Source organism: Acomys minous (assembly GCF_964271855.1).
Source record: "Acomys minous genome assembly, chromosome: 11".
Classification (NCBI taxonomy): domain Eukaryota; kingdom Metazoa; phylum Chordata; class Mammalia; order Rodentia; family Muridae; genus Acomys; species Acomys minous.
Genome location: NC_140492.1, coordinates 106,281,448 through 106,302,595, shown reverse-complemented (window position 1 = coordinate 106,302,595; position 21,148 = coordinate 106,281,448). Strand labels below are relative to the sequence as shown.

At 48.1% G+C, this 21,148-nt stretch overlaps 1 protein-coding gene across 1 annotated transcript in view; it reads left to right on the top strand.

Moving 5' to 3' along the window:
• Positions 1-14,531: 14,531 nt before the first annotated feature.
• Positions 14,532-21,148, top strand: part of ZSWIM6 (zinc finger SWIM-type containing 6) — a 167,771-nt gene continuing 161,154 nt past the window's right edge. Inside the window, exon 1 of the mRNA XM_084802585.1 lies at positions 14,532-15,211. Within this exon, the coding sequence (XP_084658711.1) occupies positions 14,569-15,211 (643 nt within the window). The 5' untranslated portion in view covers positions 14,532-14,568. The remainder of the gene's footprint in view (positions 15,212-21,148) is intronic.

Sequence of the window (21,148 nt, the reverse complement as noted above, 5' to 3'; positions counted from 1 at the left end):
AGGCTTGGCACGGAAAACTTAAACTTTTCTGAATAAAAACGGGCAATTAAAAAAAAAATGCTCCTGCTTGGGGGACCCTATTGATAATTGAATGAGAAATCTGTGAGAAGCTTGGCGTACCTTAGCTCTGGTTCTGACGGGGCTCCTGAGCGCAGTGGGACAAGTTACCAGAGCTAAGCTGGGTGAAGGAAGGCTCAGCCTTGGCGGCGGTCAAGGGCTCTCTCTCTCCCTCCCTCCCTCCCTCCCTCCCTCCCTCCCTCCCTCTCTCCCTCTCTCTCTCTCTCTCTCTCTCATACATTTTATTAATGTATTCATATTACATCTAAATTGTTATCCCATCCCTTGTAATCTCCCATTCCTCCCTCCCTCTCGCTTTCCTCCTATTCCCCTCCCCTATGACTGTGACTGAGGGGGATTACCTCCCCCTGTATATGCTCATAGGGTATCAAGTCTCTTCTTGGTAGCCTGCTGTCCTTCCTCTGAGTGCCACCAGGCCTCCCTGAAGAGAAGAGGAAGGGCTTTCTTAAGGATCCTTCTTAGTTCTACCCTGTCTATCTGAATCGTCCACTACTGAAAATCAGGCCAGGTCCACATTTTCCTTCAAGCTGATTATTTGTCTTTCATTAATTTCATAATTACTATGAAGTTTTCAACACACTGTCAGAGGCACAATGGCTCCCTTGGTGGTGACCCTTGTCACTGTTCTCAAAGGGATTCCTAAAACTTGTGTGATTTTTTTTCCCCCAGCTTGGCTTTGTAGTACAAGGTCTGTGGAGGCTTAGTTGACAATACAAGTGTGCCTCTCTCGTTTCCTGTTTTTAAGCGCTGTGCGTAATTTATTTGAAAGGGTGGAATATTTTAAATGACAACTCAGCAGTTTTACAAAGGAAGGCTGTAAAACACAATGAGCAAGGAGTTTTACTTCCTCCTTAGGAGAGCTACTCCCCTCTTTTGAAATCTCTATAGCCTCCAATCAGTGGAATTGACTTTAACTCATACTGAAACATTGTGACCAGCTCCCAGGCCACGGCTGGAGCTATGGCGAGTAGTGTGGTATTACCGCACACTGAATTTCCAGCCACCTTATTAGTACACGGAAGGCGTCCGCCTGGGCTGATATTGTTCTATCTTGTAAAGCTCCCCGCCCCCCCCCCGCCCCCCACCCCCCACCCCGGCACTGCGTTCGGATTGGCTAAGGTATACAGTGGCTTGGCCAATCAACGGAAACCTTTCTCCTGCAACCCTAGCAACACCTGACAATGGTCATTGACAAATGTTAAGAGGAAACCCCTGACAAAGCTAAACAGCCCTTGAAAATGGGTCCTGCCAAGGGCAAACAAGGTTAGCACTACCTACAGGGCGCTTTGTGTGGCCGGACAAGTTAGTGGTTTGTGTCAGATCTACTCCCACGTTAACCAAACCTCCACAGCCACCAGGTTGTTTTCAGTGGTTGGAGAGAGAGTTCTTGTAAGATTCTGATGCACTGGCCATGTTCTGTCCACATGCTAATTTATTTTTAAGGGCAAAGCAAGAGGTTCATTTTCTGAGGTCGGTAGGACACCCGGATGTAATGCCCAATGGCACCTTTCTCAGCCTTCTAGCTACAGAACTATTGCTTCCCAGCTTTACCCTGAAGCCCGATGGTGTGCAGTTGACAGCAGGCAAATTGGGGCTATAGACCTCACTGGCTCACCAGCTCAGTGAGGCTTGCGGATTGAGAGATCTGAAGGCAGACCCAGCAGAAGCTGGGAGGAGTGCTGAAATGCCACCAAGAAAGGGAACCTGCCAGAAACAGGCACAGACAGACAGACAGACAGTTCACAGGCAAACTCATGTTCCTTCAACAGACACAACAGCTGTGCCTATATGACACCTCCCAAAAGCCCCCTTAAACGGTCACTCCAGTCCGTCTAGCCACCTTGAAAGGATATGCAAACCCTGCTTGACAAATTCATCGTTGACCCACCAGTTACTGATGAAGCTAAACCATCCAACACATAGTCTAACTTATTTTTTTTTTAATGATTACCAGTGGTACACATTAGCATCCCAACACAGACAGACCTGAGAATACAAATGCAAACATGTTGCCCACAGAGATCTAAAGTGCACACACAGCCACTTATAGAGACAAACCGAGACAAGAACAGAGCTGGAGAGAGAGAGAGAGAGAGAGAGAGAGAGAGAGAGAGAGAGAGAGAGAGAGAGAGAGAGAGAGAGTGTGTGTGTGTAGAGTTGGGGCAGGAAAACCTTCAAGGAACACCAGGGGATTGAAGAGTGTGAGATCCAAGGTGGTAGCAGTTTTTATTGTCATCTCCTCCCGTCAGCACCACCCTCCAGGGCCTGCCTGGATGTTAGTTTTCCATAGAGGGTTGGCACTATGTCAGCTTAAGGAATCCCTTGGGAGAATGAACTGATAATGACTTCCAGCCTAAGGCCTTCAAGGGATATTGGTATTTTTCAATGGGGATTTACAAAAGTGAAACGAATCAAATCTCTAGTGGGAGGGGGATTGAAAATTAGGAAATATCTTTAGGCTGAGAACTTGGCTCTGCTCAACTATACTTTCTACGTAGCGGTCTCTTGTGGGTATATTCTTTTAGAAAAATATTCATTTATTTATCTTATGCATACGTGTATCTGAGGGCATACTACAAGCATTCAAAAGCCCACGGAGGTCAGAAAAGGACATGGGATCCCCTGGAACTACAATATAGGTAAATTTTTTTCCTTATGTGTATGTCCTCTTCCTGCATGTACACCTGCAGGCCAGAAGAGGGCATCAGATCTCATTATAGGTGGTTGTGAGCCACCATGTGGTTGCTGGGAACTGAACTCAGGCCCTCTGGAAGAGCAGACAGTGCTCTTAACCACTGAGCCATCTTTCCAGCCCCACAATATAGGTAGATGTGTGGTGCCATGTGAGTGCTGGGAACTGAACCGGGTCTTCTGCAAGAGCAGTTAAGTGCTCTTAGCTCCTGAACCATCTCCTCTGGGGGGATTCTTAAGACTATAATTACAGGCAGCACAAAGTAGTTGGGGTAGAGGGTTTGCAACGAAGAACAATTCATTAGGTGGGGGGCCCAACAGGGGGGACCTTTTTACTCACAAAAGCAGAGGCCAGCAGGCTTACTTTTCATGCAAGAAACTAACTAGTGGTTAGTATTAGAATCTTCAATATCTGTTCTTCAGAGAACATTTGAACTTTCTGGTGACATAAAGTTGTTGTTGTTGTTGTTTCTATTGTATATTGTAACGTGGTAAAACAGAAATCCACGAAGTCTTATATTGTTACCTGCATGCAATAAGGTATAGGTTCAGGGCCAGAGGGAAACTACATAATTATAACAATATGTAGAGTTGTGGGTACCTGTCTATTAAGGAGGGGGAAGGAGATTTTCAGAAAAAATGCTCAGAAATTTCAATCATTTGTTCAAGTTCACAGCGGATTTGAGAAACTATCAAATTTTAAGGTTAGAGAACAATCACAACCAAACGGTTTAACACCAGGTGTTAATTTAAAAAAAAAATTTTTTTTTTTGTCCTGGAGGTTGAGATAGTTCATCTATCTGTAAAATAGAACCAGAAAGAATTAACTTGACAATGTGATGTGTGTAGTGTGGTCCTTAGTTCCCAGGATGATAAGAGGGGCTTGCTAAGGGCTACGGATGTGCCTAGAGGGAAACAGGGAAAGTGTTCACTTGGCACTCATAGTCCATGGGCAGCTATGTGAACATCACTGAAGGGTAAAACCCAGAGCCAGCATCTTTTTTGTTGTTGTTGTTTGTTTTTAAGACGAGGTTTAACGTATGAGCATGGGGAGAGAAGGAAAGGGGGAAGGGTACCCCAGAGAGAAACAGAGAGTCAAAGAGAGAGGGAGAGAGAGGTAAGAGAGGGGGGTATGGTCATCTTAAGAGAGCAGTTTCAGCTGGGCATGCCGGCGCCTGCCTCTAATCCCAGCACTCAGGAAGCTGATTCCAGTGGATCTCTGTGAGTTCGAGGCCAGCCTGGTCTACAGAGCGAGTTGCAGGGCAGCCAGGGCTACAAAGAGAGTTCCTGTCTAAAACTAAACCAAAACCAAAAACCAAAAACTAAAAAACCAAAAACCAAACCAAACCAAACCAAACAAACAAAACGCTCTGGAGACGGAGGTTTCCTGGCTAGAAAAAATGAACAGCGCACAGTAAGCACAGAAGTAACTGTTAGCAAACAGCACTGCCTACAAACTGCTCTCTCGAAATCAAAGGTGGCAAAATCTAGAACCCCGATAGAGCAGATAGCTTCCCTCTCCCAAAGTCAGAAATGGGTTTCTTATTTCTATGGTAACAAGAACACTTAAAATTGCCCAAACTTGAGAGACACTTCAGACGAAAAGCTGGGGGAAGAAGAATTAACAGAAGACAAACGCTCCAAGCAGCACGCGTGACAGACAGTGTGGTAAAGTTTCTGACATTTGTTTGGGGGAGATTGTCTTCTTATTTCTTTGCTCGGAGAATGAGCATGCTCGAGAATGTGAGAATGTAGCAGTAACAGCTTCACACCACGCTGCAGAACATTCACGCACTAGATTTTATTCTTTTCCTGAAAGGGGAAGAAAAGACGACCCATGAGCCTCGGCAGCCAATGAGTGTCTCTGTAAGCCCTTGGAAACAGCTCTGCTGGCACACGCCTTCGTGTTAACCGCAACGGAGAGGAGGTTAGCCTGGCTGAAGAGCCTTGCTTTCTCCCTTCTTCGCGGTTAGCAAATATTTATTGAGCACCTACTATTTTCCCACATAATCTGTCCCATATACAAACTAATTGAAAAATTGTAACTCTGATAAAGACTCCTGGTACACGTAACCACTGGAGTGTGTAATAGGCAGAACCGACCTAGCAGAGCGGCCAGGCTTTTCTACGGAAGTGGGATTAAGCTGAGTATAGCAAAAAACTGCCTTGGCTTCAGGGCCTGTGGAAGGAGACCATCCAGACAGTGGGAACTCAACTCGTGGGCAAAGGGCCCTCTGGAGGAAATGAGTGTTCAAGGAACTGAAAGCAGCCTGCTTTGGCAGAGGCCCAGAGTGGGAAGGGAGTGAACTTGGGGAGAGGCCAGCTGGAGAGATGGGCAGAGCTAGGTCATTCCTGAGGCACAGCCGGAAGTCTGCAGAGTGGGATCGCGAGGGATTTGGTCTCCAGCCCCTTGGCATGCTCTGGAGGGCTAAGGCTGTCGCAGGAACGCACAGTAAACTGTTCTTGTGTGCAATCTAGCCACGGCAGCTTCTGGAACACCTAAAACCTGTCAGGACGATGCTATAGATTCCAGAAGAGAACCGTCAAAAATTCTAGCGTTGTAGTCTCATGAAATACATTACAACTAAATCATGTTCAATGCATATTATTTTATGTATAACAACTCAGTAGGCACCTCTGAGTTCATCATATTCGGACTTTCATACATTAACTCCTCAGGAGTCACGGTTTGCCCATTTAATAACATTCCTTCTATCTGGGAACCAGCTGAGACCCAGGAAGTCTTCAAGAAGTCAAAATAAATGAGACCAAGGGAACTTGATTTTTACTCTCTACTGAATCCTACTTTGTGCTTTCTAAGGTACAAAAGAGTGGGGGCAATGATTCAGGAACAGAAGGGCTGTTATGAGTAGGTATAGGGTAAATAATTAAAAGTAACAGCAAACAGCACTGTGAAACAGACTCAAAAACAAGACTAGGAAAAAAAAAAGACAGATAAATTTGGGGGTTACAGAGATTGCCAGAAGTCAGCATTCAGAGTGTCTTCCTGAAGTCACTATCCCCCTTTTTTGTTAAGATTTATTTATTTTTTATTACATATATAATGTTCTGCCTGCACACCAGAAGAGAGCACCAGATCTCACTATGGGTAAAGAGCATTTGCTACTTTCGTAAAGTACCCAGGCATAGGTCCCAGCACCCCGGTAGCTGCTAAGAACTGTCTATACCTTAAGTTCTAGGGGATCCAACACAGTCTTCCAGCCTTGGACGCTGGGCACCTAAGCAATGCACAGACATACAGCCAGGCAAACCACTCTTGGGTAACATTTTTCCTCCCATAGTGAAACATTCCACTCTGCAGGGAAACTCTTAATACAGGAAGGCAAACAGGTCAAAGTACCCCCAGGAAATCCCTGAAACGGACTAGATTCACTAGACCCTGGCACCCAGCCAGAGTAAACTACAAAAGTTGAGAGTTCTAAGCTTCAAAGAAGACTCAAGCCAAGCCAAGCTACAAAGATTACGAGACCAGACCATCCGCCTGGAAGAAGCAGGAACCAGCTGAGTTGCCTGGAAGAGGGTTAGACCGATAGAGTCGCTGGGAAAGGGCACCCTTAAACATGTTGAGCTCCTTGTAGGCTGTGCTTCAGGTTCCTAGCTTTGGTGAGCTTGTCACCCGTGCTGGGGCAGGCTTTGGTGATGCAGCTGTCTCTGAGTCATTTCCCATATTCCTGTCAGTAACCCCAATATAACCCATTGGTTCACAGAGTTGGACGTTGGTGGTATCTGTACTTGGTTCTGTCATGGACTCCCTGTTTGGAGTGAGTAAAAATGTGTGCTGTATCTCCCCAGGAAAAGTGTTGTTATACAATACACCCATACACAAAATCTTTTTTAAAAAAGAAAATGAGAGATGGCAAATTGAAGCAAAAAATATCCTAATAGGCCTTAACTTGTTTTATTGTGCTCATGTCCTTATAATGGGCTGACGAAATAAGAAAGTGTGCCATTGTTTAGAAATGTCTAATCTGGCCGGGCGTGGTGGCGCGCACCTTTAATCCCAGCACTCGGGAGGCAGAGGCATGCGGATCGCTGTGAGTTCGAGGCCAGCCTGGTCTTCAAAGTGAGTCTAGGACAGCCAGGGCTACACAGAGAAACCCTGTCTCGAAAAAACCGAAAGAAAAAAAAGAAAGAAATGTCTAATCTGTGGAGTTGAACATGCTAAGAGTTTCAGTGCTAAAGCAGATCATGCGTTCAGGGAAGTTGTCTGCTCAGGACGGCTCTCTTGAAGCTTTCGTATCATCTGTGGTCTGGAGGTGCCATTAAGGACAGGATTCGTGTTGAAAAAAAAAATTCAAGTTTTGCTGAAACTTCATCTTTATACATTTCCCAGCTCTGAGTTTGAACAGTTATTGGAAGTGACATTTTTCATGTCTGAATCGTCATGATGCTACTCCTGATAGGAAGTGGCCTCCCAAATACTGAAAAACTACTGTAGGTAATAACATGCCCTTAGTGAATCCATTTTAAAGTTTGGGTTAGACACTTAAAAATGATTTTTATGTCTGTCTTAAATGAAAATACTCTTTTATCATAAACTACCCCCCCCAAAAGATACCTGGTTGTCTAATTTACATCCTTATATCCGACTGATAGAAATGAAAACTAACAATAGATTATTTCATCACTTTAGAAAATGCTTATGCTATGTCCCTGCAAGATGACTTTTGGTTGATTATATTACTACAAAACAACAACAACAAAAAAAACAACAACTACTACTACTATTTTGAGACAGGGTCTCTATGTAGCTTTGGCTGTATTAGAACTCACTGTGTAGTCGAGGCTGGCCTCAAACTCACAGAACTCGCTCTCTGCCTCCTGAGTTCTGGGATTAAAGGTGTGCACCAACATGTCCTATACTTTTAATTTTCCTTTCTGAGACATGGTCCCACACTGGCCTGGAACTTGCTATGTAGGCCAGACTGGTCTTGAGCTCACAAAAACTCTCCTGCTTCTGCCTCAGGGCCGGGACTAACAGTATATGCCACTACTCCTGGCACAAGTTGATTTTTGGAATGAAAATTTTTTTTTCCTTTCAGCTGGTTTTTTTTTTTTCATTAGCATTTTTTAATGTGTCTGGGTCTCTTGCCTGCATACATGTCCTACACCACCTACTTGCAAGTGGCCCTGGAGGTCAGAAGAGGGCATCTGCTCTGCTAGGCCTGGGCTTACAGATGGCTGTCAGCTACCACATGGGATCTGGGAATTGAACCCAGGTGGCCTGGAATAGCCATCAGTTAGTGCTCTTAACTGCTGAGCCATCCCCCCTACTAACATGGAATGACATTATTTTCTCCAAGCATGTCCTTCATACATGAGAGAGAGAGAGAGAGCTTTTGGCTCCACACTACAGTATACTTAAAATGTTCTAAATATGTCTTCCTTATATCTTACGTCAGAGATGAAAAGAGGAGTGTATGGACAGAAATTGAGGCCATTAATTCTTTAAACTATGCTTCTTTTATGGTGCCTTTACAGTCCTCAAAAGTGGGAGTTTTCCTGTTTCTGTTTTTCTTGGTTGACATGTTCAAAAACAGAAGTAAATACCTTTACCCATTTAAACAGTGTTATAACTGACAACGATCTTAAAAGACTCAATAGAAGTAAGTCTTAAAAGGCAAAAGACTGAGGGCTGTAACTGCACACAGCGTATCTTTTTTTGTTATCGTCAGGCTTGCAGGCCACTGTAACGTCTCACAAATACTCCTGTTCTGAGGTGGTTCTCTGCAGAAGAGCTTCACCCTTGGAGTGAAGAGCAGCACAGTAACAGTCTGGGCCCACTTTCACAAGGCTAAGATTGCACACACACTACATTCACACTCAGTTCCCAACGTAACAACCAATTAAGTCGATTACCCAGGAAAGCAAGCAGATGCAGCCGCTCTGGAGAGTTGAGAGCGTTACCTGCGAACATTTCAAAATAGGAGGCAAACTTGTAAGCAAGCTGGTGACCCAAGATGATCTATTTTTTCAGAGTTCCAGATTGCAACCAAAGTTTGCCGTTCCAACAGAACACATTTTCTTAATCCAGAAAATGGTTGATTGGTAGTTGAATGCTGTTCTCATGACAGATTTTAGGAAGATCCACTTTAAGGGATGGAACGGCATGAGTTACTGAGTGACAAGGAAGGGTGGCGTATCTTTCTGGATTTTTCCTATTCTGAAGAATTCATGGCATGGGCTAAAAAGATCAGTTCTAAGCCTCACCCCAGCTTTGCTGAAAATGAGATTCTGGAGACTGGAGAGAAGCCTGTATTTCTAACACGTACGCAGGCGGATTCTTACGAACTGGCAAGTTTGAGAAATGCTGAATAATGCAGGGATTGCTGGCACTGAACTCAAATTGGAATCTTTGCTTGATTGGACCAAATACTTTTTTCTTTTCTTTTTCTTATTTATTATATAATATAATAATAATTAATAATAATAATAATAAATAATTATTTTTTTTAAAGAGGGTTTCTTTTGTACTCCTGGCTGTCCTGGACTTGATTTATTATATTATTTATTATTTATTTATTTATTTATAGACAGGGTTTCTCTTGTACTCCTGGCTGTCCTGGACTTGATTTGTAGATCAGGCTGGTCTTGAACTCATGGAGACTTGCCTGCCTCTGCCTCCTGAGTGCTGGGATTAAAGGAATGCACCACCCTGCCCGGAAGACCAAATAACCTTTGGCAAAACTCTTTGTGCTTCATGTTTCCTTGTTTGATCCTTATGTAATGTTGCTGGGACATCAATTGAGTTATTTGTAAAGCACTTTGTTTGTGATGAAACTTCAAAACATATTAAGACATGAGTGGCTTCCTTCTTCAGGATTTAACAGAGAGCAAAGAACTTCCAAAGTTTTCCCTTCTTTGAAGATGGAGCAATTGCTCTAAGCTGGCTGGTTCCCCATCACTCTGTGACTACCATGTCTTTTGCCTAAGAGTTTATTTGGTAGAAGTGATTGACCTGGGAGACTCTTTTGGCATTTCTCCCTGTTATGGGCATGTTATGGACATGTTTATTGATGAAGTGTCATCTCTGAAACACCACTCTTCATCCCTTCTATCCACACAACCATGGAATTATCTGTCATTCCATTGGAAGGGAGATTAATGCTTGGTTCAGAGGTTAACTATCCTATTTGAGGCTTTTATTCCCTTCTAAACAATTGAATTATATTCCATGGAAATTACTGACTTTGGTTATAATATAAAATGTAATATAAAAAGTATGTCCCAGTATGAAAAGTAGCCTGGAAATGAGCATAGCTTTGTGTCTGTCTTCAAATGCCTCCAAGTTCCTTAGGTCTAATCCAATTTCCATGTCTTGGAATCTTCCTGCTAATGGCAAATTATTGTCTTAATTAGCTGAGATGACTAGAAATGATGAGGCGATGCGGCTTTCTTTCCCTGCAGTTGGAAGTACTGGGACTGTGTGAAGCTCTTACCGCCAAAGGGTAACTTTCGAAAACTCGCGTGGGGAGCGTGTCACATGGCAATTCCAGATTCCCCTGTCCAAGGGTGTGCGCATTATGGGCTGCAGCAAAATTTAGTGCTTCGGAAATTTGATAAACTGATTTCAGTTTTCGTTTGAGAGAAATTCGTGCTGAATAGCCCAAGCTGGCCGCTGATGCCTCATCCTCCTGTCTCTGCTTCCTGTGTGATTACTGGCTTTTTTTTTTTTTTTTTAAATTTTAAGAAGTGAGAGGAGCGTTGATCTCAAGCTAGGACTCCACTTCCTTAGAGTCCTGTGTCTTCCTGCCTGCCTGCTATCCATCCATCCATCCATCCATGCATCCAGTCACATGGGCCAGGTGCTGGTTATGGTGCCTGGGGAACGGGTGGGGGTTTCTTTTTTCCTTGAGTTCATCAATTTAGCCACTGAGAGAACTGTTTATGAAGCCAACTGGGGAACCTAGCTCCTGACCCCACTGCCTGGTGTGGGGTTCTGTGATGTACGCTGAGTCCCTGCAGTGTGGGAGGTTGGAGATTTTCATCACTCTGGTTCCCTACGACTGCCTAACGGCTGACACTGGACACGTCTCTATTCCTGATTTGGTCCCTGGGGTAGAGGCCTGGTAGGAAAGGGAAATTTTAAGTAATTTAGTCATGATTTACACACATACACACATAACTACCATAAATCCTCAAAACAGAGAAGCAACCCCAGGACCAGCTGAGGATGGCATACCATTACTGGGTTCGGGCATAGCTATGGGGAATAGGTCTTGGTGCAGTAGGGGAAGGGGCTGGAGGAGGCTCCAGAGGAGGAGACATAATGCTGCCCACTCAGAGAACTTCCAACCCGTCAAGAAAAAGAAGACAACAGTTCTGAACAGCGAGATGCTTGCCAGAGTGGTATAAATGTCACAAGACAGACTCTGGGTAGTAAGGTACTCAGAGAGATGTCACACAGCAAGGTGGGTTTTTCCAGAGGAAGTGGCATTTAAGCAAGTCCTTGAAGGAAGGGTAGGAATCTAACAAATTCCAAGCGAAGACAGAGATTTCAGGCCTCAGGAATGTCTTGAGCAAATGTGTGCGGCAGGCAGGCAAGTCCTGTTGGGACATAGCAGCATTCCTGTTGGGGGACTGGGAAAATTTTCTTTTGGGTTTTAGTAGAAGAAAAGGCTGGGAAGTTGGGTTTGGTCAAAATGGAGTTTGGACTTTTTCCAGTAGGCAGCACAGAGGCATTTAAAGGGACTTGGGCGGGAGGGTGATGCCAACAGAGATGTACTTTGGAAGGCTCAGCAGCTGGGTGGGGGAGGAACTTGGAGGAGGAAAGACTAGGCAGACATGCCAGCTAGCAACAGGGCTCTTGAAGTGTGAGCAGCAAGAAGGGCTTGGGGTAGCCAATACTGCAAGTGAAACTGGGGTGTTGCATCACTATAGCTTGGGGGCTCTTGATAGGCTGCCGCTGGGAGACAAACAGTTCCGAAGAAGGAGAACCTAGGCTGTACTTTGAGACATTTTGACCGTGAGCGTGAGCGCAGTGAGCAGGATGTGGAGAAGAGGTGAGGCAAGGTTTTTCCGGGTTGACCGGTGCTGACTCTCCAAGGGGTGCCATCAAAACACAATCCTAACAGGTTGTGTGTGGGGGGGGGATGTTAAAGTTTGGAGGAGGACGCCGGTAGGTAAACACAGCACTCAGGGAGGCAGAGGCAGGAAGATCTCTTGTGAGATCGAGGCCAGCCTGGTCTACAAAGCGAGTTCCAGGACAGCCAGGGAGGGCTACACAGAGAAACCCTGTCTGGAGAAAAACAAAACAAAACAAACAAACAAAAGTTTGGAGGAAGAGAAACAAAACAAAACAAAACAAAAAAGAGGTAGAAGATGACCAGAAAACTTAGAAGGGACAACAGGGTGCCGGAGAAATCCAAGAATGAGGGGGGCTGTTTAAAACAGTGGACCGAGATACTGAGACCCCAGGGAGCTCATGCCAGTGGCCCTGAGCTTTTCTTTGAATTAGAAAATGAAGCTGGATCGCCCCAGGACTAGGGATAAAATCCAGCCCTAGAGCACTCGGGCTGGAGGCCCCAGTATCCACTCTTAGCAAAAACTAAACATGAAATGACTGGATCCCTCAGATTCTGTAAATGTTAGCCCCCTCTAAAGGTGTGTATTTTCCTGTAGTGGAAGTTAATCCTTTCCATTAACACCGCATCTGACCCCGAGTGAGTCATTTATTCTGTCTGTGGACACCAGTTTTGTCATCTTTTAACTTTCCAATTCAGAGGTCTGTGCACACATGTGAAAATGCTTGGCGATCTATACTGCACAAGCCTTGTCATGAATTTTTGAGGACTAGAGCACCCGGGTACTTTCTGCTCCAATAACCTAAGTTTTAAAGTCTCTTAAAAATAATTTTCAAGAGATCTAGATATTAACCGAAGGAAAGAGACTTCCTCTTCTACTTGCCCACAAAGCTCTTCCAGTTTTCTGTTCAGCTTTTTCCTAGGCACCGAGGAGGTGCCTAGAAAAATACTGGACGGATATACAAAAACATGTCACCAAAATTTTCCTAACAAGCAGCTATGGAAAGTCTGCCAGCGTCCTGTCTCCAGGGACTTCTAGCCTGGGGCTCCTGATGCCCGACATGGATCACGTCCAATGTCTCGGGCGGCCTTCGCTTTGAGTGGGCAATTTTCTTTACAACGCCGACGCGCGTAGTCGCTTTAAATTCAGACCAGGCAGGCAGTGGGGGGGGGGGGGGGGAGGTAGCCAATATGCGAAAGAGTCAGAGCAGCTAGGGCTTATCTCCAACAATAGGACAGTATCTCTAACACTGTTTACAGTAAAAACAGAAGGTGGAGCAAGAAGGCAGGGTGTCTAACGTGGTCATTAAGCCTGCGGCTTGGCTGAGATCTAACCGAGCTCTGCGGAGTGCGAAGAACAATGTCCGCAGGGTTCTAGGTTCAGACGGGGACTCGCTTCTCCGCCTCCGCTGGCGCCCGGGCACCAGCTCCCAGCGCTGCTCGCTCGCCCTGCTGCCTTGCTGCGGGGAGGATCAGCCGGTCGGGCGCCGCCAGTGCTGCAGGCAGAGCGGCGCGCGTCCCGAGCGCCAAGGACTCCGGGTCTCAGCTCCGCCGCAGACTCCAGAGCGCCCGCGGCCGCTGTCCGCCACCGGGTGGCCGCGAGCTACAAAAAAACCCCAGAGTTTGCGCGATCCAAGCTCGTGCGTGCGCTCTAACCGGAGCGGCCCGGAGCCCCTGGGTCTGCACCAGGTCGCGGCAGAGGGCGACTGGGGCTCCGGGGCTGCACCCCGGCGCGCAGGCTTCTTAGCCCAAAGCGCGGAAAGAGTGCGAGGGCGGGGCGGGGCGGCTCGGGGCGCCGGTCCAGCGGCTGCGGGGCAGCTTCCGAGCGCTCTGCGTGTCTGGGCGCTCGGTCGGCTCGGCTGCCCGGCCGGTCACCGGGCTGGAGCGAACCCGGGGCTCCGGGCTGGGTGCTCTGCAGTTACGTGAGGCAGCCGCGCCCCTTCCCCACCTGGGCCGGCGAAAAGTGAAGTGGAAAACAGTGGTTGAGCTTAACCCTCCTCCCTTTCCCCGGCGCCGCAGCCACGGCCGAGGGTGGGGGAAGTTCGCTCCGCCGGGTTGGAAGGAAAGCAGGCGGCCTGGGCCGCGCCTCCCCCGCCTTCCTCTCGGCCGCGTCCCCCCGGGGCTTCACGCAGCATTTCTTTGTTTTGAAAGCGCCTCCTCCGCCCAGAGGCTTTTCCCCGCGGGGCCGGCTGACGGGGGGGTGGGGCATCCAGCAGTCGGTCCGCCCTCCATTTAGTCCGGAACCTTTCGCCACCCCCCCTCTTCCCCGCCCCGCGGCGACCCACGAGGCGCGTCCTCACTTGGCGGACATCAAAAGGCGGCGGGGCGCTGGAGGGCTAAGTTGAGTAGACAGGGGGCGCAGAGACGCACCCACCCTCCGCTTGGCCGGCGGCCCGCCCCCTCCCGCGGGAACCCCGCCTGAGCCCCGCCCCCCGCGTCACAGCAGCCTGACATTCTCACAGCCCACCCGGCAACCCAACCCCGAGCGCCCCCGCCACCCCCGTGTCCACGGAGCGCTCTATTTATGTTTCAGCCCAGTGATTTGCATAGGGCCCGCCCCCTCCCCTAGGTTCTCCCTATCGGCGCTCCTCCTCGGCGACGTCGTCACGGCCTAGGCCACACCTCCCGTGTCCCTACAAGGAGCGGCGGGCCCTAGATGGCAGCGTGGCGTCGCCACGGCGTGTGCGTGTCGCGCTTCCTTGTGCCGTTTATAGGGTCCCGGCACTTCCGCTGTCGGGTTAGAAGCGGCGCGGTCATGGCGGAGCGCGGACAGCAGCCTCCTCCCGCGAAACGGCTCTGCTGCCGGCCGGGTGGCGGCGGCGGCGGCGGGGGCAGCAGCGGCGGCGGCGGCGCGGGTGGCGGCTACAGCTCTGCTTGTCGGCCCGGCCCGCGGGCGGGCGGTGCGGCGGCGGCGGCGTGCGGGGGCGGCGCGGCGCTGGGGCTGCTGCCGCCGGGCAAGACCCAGAGCCCCGAGTCTCTGCTGGACATCGCAGCGCGCAGGGTGGCGGAGAAGTGGCCGTTCCAGCGCGTGGAGGAGCGCTTCGAGCGCATCCCGGAGCCGGTGCAGCGCCGCATCGTCTACTGGTCCTTTCCCCGCAGTGAGCGGGAGATCTGCATGTACTCGTCCTTCAACACCGGCGGCGGCTCCGCGGGCGGCACGGGCGACGACAGCGGCGGCCCCGGCGGCACGGGCGGCGGCGCGGGCGGCGGTGGCGGCGGCGGCGGCGGTTCCTCATCCTCGCCGGCTGCCACCTCAGCCGCCGCCGCCGCCGCGGGCACCGGGACCCCGTCGGTGGGGGCGGCCAGCGCTGCGGACGGCGGCGACGAGACGCGGCTGCCCTTCCGCCGGGGTATCGCGCTGCTGGAGAGTGGCTGCGTAGACAACGTCCTGCAAGTCGGTGAGTCACGGGGGCCGCCGCTGGCCGTCGGTCCTTCGGTCTGTCCCTTCTGTCCCTCGGGGGTGGGGGAGGGAAGGATCCCCCCCCCGCGCCCCCTGGGCTGTCCCGGGGCCCGGCGCGCGCTGCAGCGGGGCGACTCGGACGGTCCCCGGAGCGGAGCGCCCATTTCCTCCCGCTGGTCCCCGCCCCCGTCTCCCCGGACGGACTAGCGCGAGTGGGAAATGAATCAGCAGGACGCGCCCCTCGGCGGCGGGGCGGTGGGTGTCGGCGTCCCCGTCGTCTGTCCCGCAGGCAGAGCGCCGGTGTGCGGGGCGGGCGTGGACAAAGGCGCGGGCGGCCGCGGGGCTCGGGCTGGGGCGTGCGGCGCGGGGGAGGGGGCGCGGGCCGGAGACAATGCCGGCCCGGGCGCTCGCTCGCTCGCTCTCTCGCTCGCTTGGCGCTGCCCGGCTCGCGTCCTTTCTTCTGGCTCCGCTTCTCGTCCCGCCGTCCGAGCGTGGGGTGGCGGTGGTGACGGCGGTGGCGAGTCCCCTCCAACAGCGCGCGGCCAGCGCCTAGCTCGGGGCTCTGACGGCCGGCCAGCCCCGCGAGCTCCGCGGCGCCCGCGACCGGGTCCCCGATCATCCCCGTCGGGAGCGGCCGCAGGCCGGGCCGCTGAGGGGCGCCGCTCGCGCTTCTCATCCCGTGAGGCACCCCGCCGCCGCCCGACTTCGGCCTGCGCCCGGGGTCGGGGCGCGGTGCCCAGGGAGAGTCAGGCTGCACGGTCCGACCCGGGGCCCGCGTCCGCACCGAGGGGGCCCCCTGCGGCCCCTGCGCCGCAGCCCGCCGTGCACCACCCGATACTTTGTTCTCCTTTCGCGTTTATTTGTGCCCCTTTCAATTTTCTGTCACCCTCCGAAAAGGGGAAAGCAAACAAAAGAGCCTCTTTATTTCTTTTCAGGGCTTGTAAAGTAGAAGATATTTGACAAAGGCTAGAGAAGGACTCGTGATTTAAAGCTGCACAGCCCTCCTTTCTCTGACAGACCAGGAGAGTTTTCTCAAATCCCTCTGCCTCCACAGCGCTTTTCTTTTTCTTCTGTGTAGATATCTTTTCCAGTCATAGGTGTGGGGACGTTTGAAGGGGACCGAAGTGAACAATGCTGCGGAGCAACCTCCCTGTCCCCGTTTTTTTCCCCTCCCGCTTGCTGAAAGCGTATTTTATAACCCTCTCCCACCTCCGTCTGGTTGAAATTGTAGGGAATGAACCCAGAACCAAATGAATGAGAGGGTAGATTTGAAAGACTGTGTCTCTCTGTCTCTCTCATTTTTAACTTGCTCTCTTCTCTCTGTAGTCCGATCTTTTTATCCTCCTCCCTGGGAGTGGAGTGGGGGTCTGGATAGTGGTCCCGACACAGGAGATTTGTTTTAATCCTGTTTGGTTAGTTTGAATTCTAATGTAATCTGAAAACGTGATTTTCTGCATGGTCATTTATTTCCAAAGACAGCCCTCGGTGTTGCTCAGCGCCCTTTCCTTCTCTCTAAGAGGGAGTTGGTTTTTGAGGCTACCCATCCTTTCCCCCCTTTCTTTCCTTTAACATCTAATTAACATTCTTTCAAGTTACATTTTTTTTTTTAATACTCCTTTCCCACTGCCGGTTTGAAACCGATTGAAGCACATCTATGGTTTCTGAGTATAACTAGCTGGAGTCTGAATTTTTATGGCTTGGCTGGCAACATTGCATCGTGCCCCCTCCCCCAGCCCCTTCCCCTTTCTGTGTGTGACTCTGCTTGCAGGCAATGAGGAATGACAGGAGAGCACATAGGGAGGGTTTCTTGGCTGATTGCATTTAAGCCAGGAATTCACTGTGAAAATAAAGCCAAGGGGCGATAAATAAAAGATGCAATCTTCTCTAGGAGACAGACACACAGCGTGGGCTTTGCCTGCTTTCATCAGTGGAAGAGGCCAGGGTGAACAGTTAGTTGTAAAAGAAAATAGTAACTTTTTCAACAGTCCCCAAAGGGGAAGGCGGCCACTTGAATGCAATTGGCCCCATCGATGTAAAGTGGCAGCCTCTCCTATGGTTTGAAGGCTTGACCACCACTTTGGAAATATTTACGTAGGTACTAAACACATGCTATACAAATTGGGGAAACCGCTTTTTTCCCCTTCTTTTCTGAGTTCTGCCCAGTTTCTTTAACATTCAAGTTGCCTTTCTTGTTTTCCGAGATGGAAGGCTGTTAAATAAATGCCTGGCAACTAGCACTGTGAGGTAGAAAACTTAGAACCAAGTTTTGTCCACCCTTGGTGAGGGAGGCCAGTTAGATTAAGTATCTACTTTACCATCAAGTGGTGGGTTGGAGTCAGTATACTTTAAGAAGCTTATAATTGTGATTTGTTCTAGATTAACCCTTCCCCCCCAAAAAACAAATCAAAACCAAACCAAATCTGAGATGGAGAAGAACAAAATACTGTATTGATCTCAGTTTTAAACGATAAGCAGTTTTCTGTTATTGACCACGCAGCCTTGTACAGGAAATGTTTGTGAATGCTAGTCACAACAGGGAAACTCCACTTGTCAGACTTTTATCTTAAATTTGTTAGTGTGGAAGCTTGTCCAGAGATTGAGGAATAGGAATTGGGCTTGCTAGAAATGCAGCCTCCTGAGTGGATGGTCAGCAATACACTAAACCTTTTGGTACTGATAAGTGGTATTTAATTATTAGGTATAAAATTATATTTAATAATTGCTCATCTGGTTATAGGAAAGTTTTGTAGAGATGTATCTACTTATTTTTGTTATGTTCGGATGCTTTTCGTTAAGACGACCATGTCTTGATCTCAGTAAAACAATGATTTCACAGATACCTCACAAGCAATTTCCCCCAGGTTTTTGTATGAACCTCTTGTATATGACCTAAAATCAAAGGCAGATTAATTGGGGAAAAAAATCTTGAAATTTTTCTGTTGGCTTGAAAACATAAACCAAGCAAAATCACCAACTGGAGCAAATATTTATGGCATGTTTGACCAAAGGTAGGAAATTGCTAAAGAAAGACAATCCAGTAGGAAGTGTTGGCATTGTGGTTCAGAGACAGAGAGGCCAAGTGGCTCATCAGCACGCTATCTTTTCTCTTACGCAGATAGGGACACAAGTACAACTGAGGTGCAGTTTTCTTCTACCACACTGCTGAAGCCCAGAAGCAGAGCAGAGAGTGTTAATCACCCAGAGCTGGTTAGGGATGGGGCAAGTGGGAGGGAGTGTGCTGCCCAGCCCCCTGCTTGGTGCCGTCCTTTGTGCCATTCCTGGCATTGTATCCTGTGGAGGACAGTGATGCTGGTGCATGAAAGTGTTCTGCATGGGAGTGCCTGCTCTGTGTTGTTTGCAGCAGTGAAAAGCTCGAGTCACTCCTCGTTTCTGTCAGATAGGATTTGGTCAAGAAGTACTGAGTGGAGTACTATGCAGCTATGAAAAAAGTAGTTGACCAATTTCAACAAAGAAAGGTGACCTTTTAAAGTACATGACTTAGGCCAGTTGTGAACCACATGGCTTCATCCAGGCACTCAAGGCAGGGGGATCTCTGAGTTCCAGGTTACCCTGTTCCAAGCCAGATCCTGTTTCAAAAACAAACAAAACAACCAAACAAAATACCCTAGTACATAACTAACTTCACATAGGATGCTTCACTTCTTGTTTTCAACAAAAGACTTTGGTGTAAAGAAAGGTCCAGCAAGGCCGTGTAAGTAGCAGGGAACTATAGCTGGCTGGAGAAGTGAGTTAAGTGAACTGGCAAGGTTTTGGAGGATTTTTTTCTTTCTTAAAACAACCACATATATTTTCCTTATTAAAGAAGATTAATGTTTACCTTTGATTTATAATGTTATTTTTGGATGTGTTTTCATGTGTGGGTGTGAAAATGATTGTTCTTTTTGAGGGACTGGTATATATGTGCAGTTTTTTGTTTTTCTTTCTTTCTGTTTATTTTGTTTGAAATTATTTAGAAGCAAGGCATATTAAGCACAGCCAGAATCTTTTGTGTGAGAAGGAAGGAGTTAAGTTTTAAAAGGAGCTGGCTATTTCTTTCTTTGGTAGTTGCTTTTGAGAGAGAAAAATACTGCTCAAATTTTATTAACATGTTGGCTCATACATTCTTTTATTCTTTTTTTGCTGGGGGTGGGAGTCAAGGTAGTAAAGTACAAGGGAAATATGTATTGGAATGAAAATGAATAAAAAGTTTAGTCAGATAATCTATTGGCTTTTACTAGAATATCTTTATTTTCTTTATTGACCAAACATGACGATATAAAGATGAGACTCTAAATTCACTCTCAGAGTTGAGTGTATTTTAGATTGGCTACAGTATGTTTTATTGCACCTACTTTTAAGAGTAAAATAATAGGAACCAATTTTGTATAGGACTGTTTACTAATTTATCTTTGCTTTTCAGGGGGATTAAATGCAGGGACACGTGAGGCCAGATGCTCTACCACTGAACCACACCCCCAGCCCTGTGCCTGCCTTCTGATTAATGAGAACGTTAAGTGCAGAAAAAGAGAAGTTTTGGAAGTGTTCACATGTTTGTGTGTGTGACTTGAGACGCTTATTTACAGCTTTTCAGTGCCTGGTAGGCAAGGAATGTGTGTCATTCAGTGATGCTTCATCCCACGACACTCGGTATTGGTCCAAGGAAGAAATCCACTGTCCAGTGGGTACAGCGCTTTTTGGTACCCAGACACTGATCCAACAAAGGGAAGGAGGAGATGGCTCAGTCAAAGTGCATGTGAACAAGTATGGAGACATGGCTTTGGATGCTCAGTACCCCATAAGACTCTCAGTACCCCATAAGATGTGTGCACTTGTAACCCCAGAGGGCAGAGGCAGGAGCTCACTGCACAGCCAGCCTGGCTGAATTGATGGGCTGTAGGCTCAGTGCTAGACTTACTGCAGAAAATAATAGGCAGAGTAGATGAGGCTCATGCTCACTGTTAACCTCTGGCTCCCATACACAGGTGCACTCATGTACACACATCCACACGAACAGTGTTTACACCGCATGGACGTGCACACGTGCACACAAGTACTTCAGCAATCACGGAGGGTGGAGTTGCAGGCTTGTGTTAAGCAATCTTTTCTATTTTTGCTTCAGTCTCAAAGTTTTGTTTGTTTCTCCTGTTAGGGGTTCAACTGAGAGTCTCTTTGATGCCAGGCAAGTGTTCAGCTATGGAGCCATATCTGCAGCCAGGGTCTGGTAATTCATCACTGAATAGTTGTGTTATGAGTCCACTCTTGGACTGCAAAGGCCGTCGTCTCTTTTTGTTTTTTCCCTTTTGTGTTAAATTTCGTTTCTTTAGAAAATGCTAGACTTTGATGCTATTCTTTTGGAAACATCAGGATGCCTGTGAGCCATGACCTTTAATGGAAGAGAATTAACTGCAATTAATCAAACATTGGAGGTTCTTTTTCTCCTAAGTATGTCCTTGTTGGTTTTTAAGATGCTCATTTTGTCCTTGCTAGTCTCTAGCTGTCTTCCTCCCAGCTCTGCATGTGTCATAAGGAGGAACGCAGGGCAGCATCTCTCTTCTGTGCCCACTCAGGTTCAGCATTTAGTTAAGAACATACGATTTCTGCTAGTAATATGTTCAGGGAACTGGGGCCTCCTAAGAAAGCAGTCCCCTTTAAAAGTTACATGATTGGATCCTTACGATTTCTGTTTTTGTGTTGGACTGTGCATTTTCTTCAGCAAATCAAAATGATTTGGTATCTCGAAAATGCCTGCTTACACATACATGTGATAAGTAAGACAAGCTCACTTAGTGTTAGGGAATCTCATAGGGGAGTCACTAAGTTCCACCTGCTACCCACTTAAACTCTTAGGTTAAGAAGGACATATGGCCTAGAAAAGGAAATAAAATTATTAGGAAATGACTTAGAAATAAAGCAAATGACAGGCCAGCATTTTTTA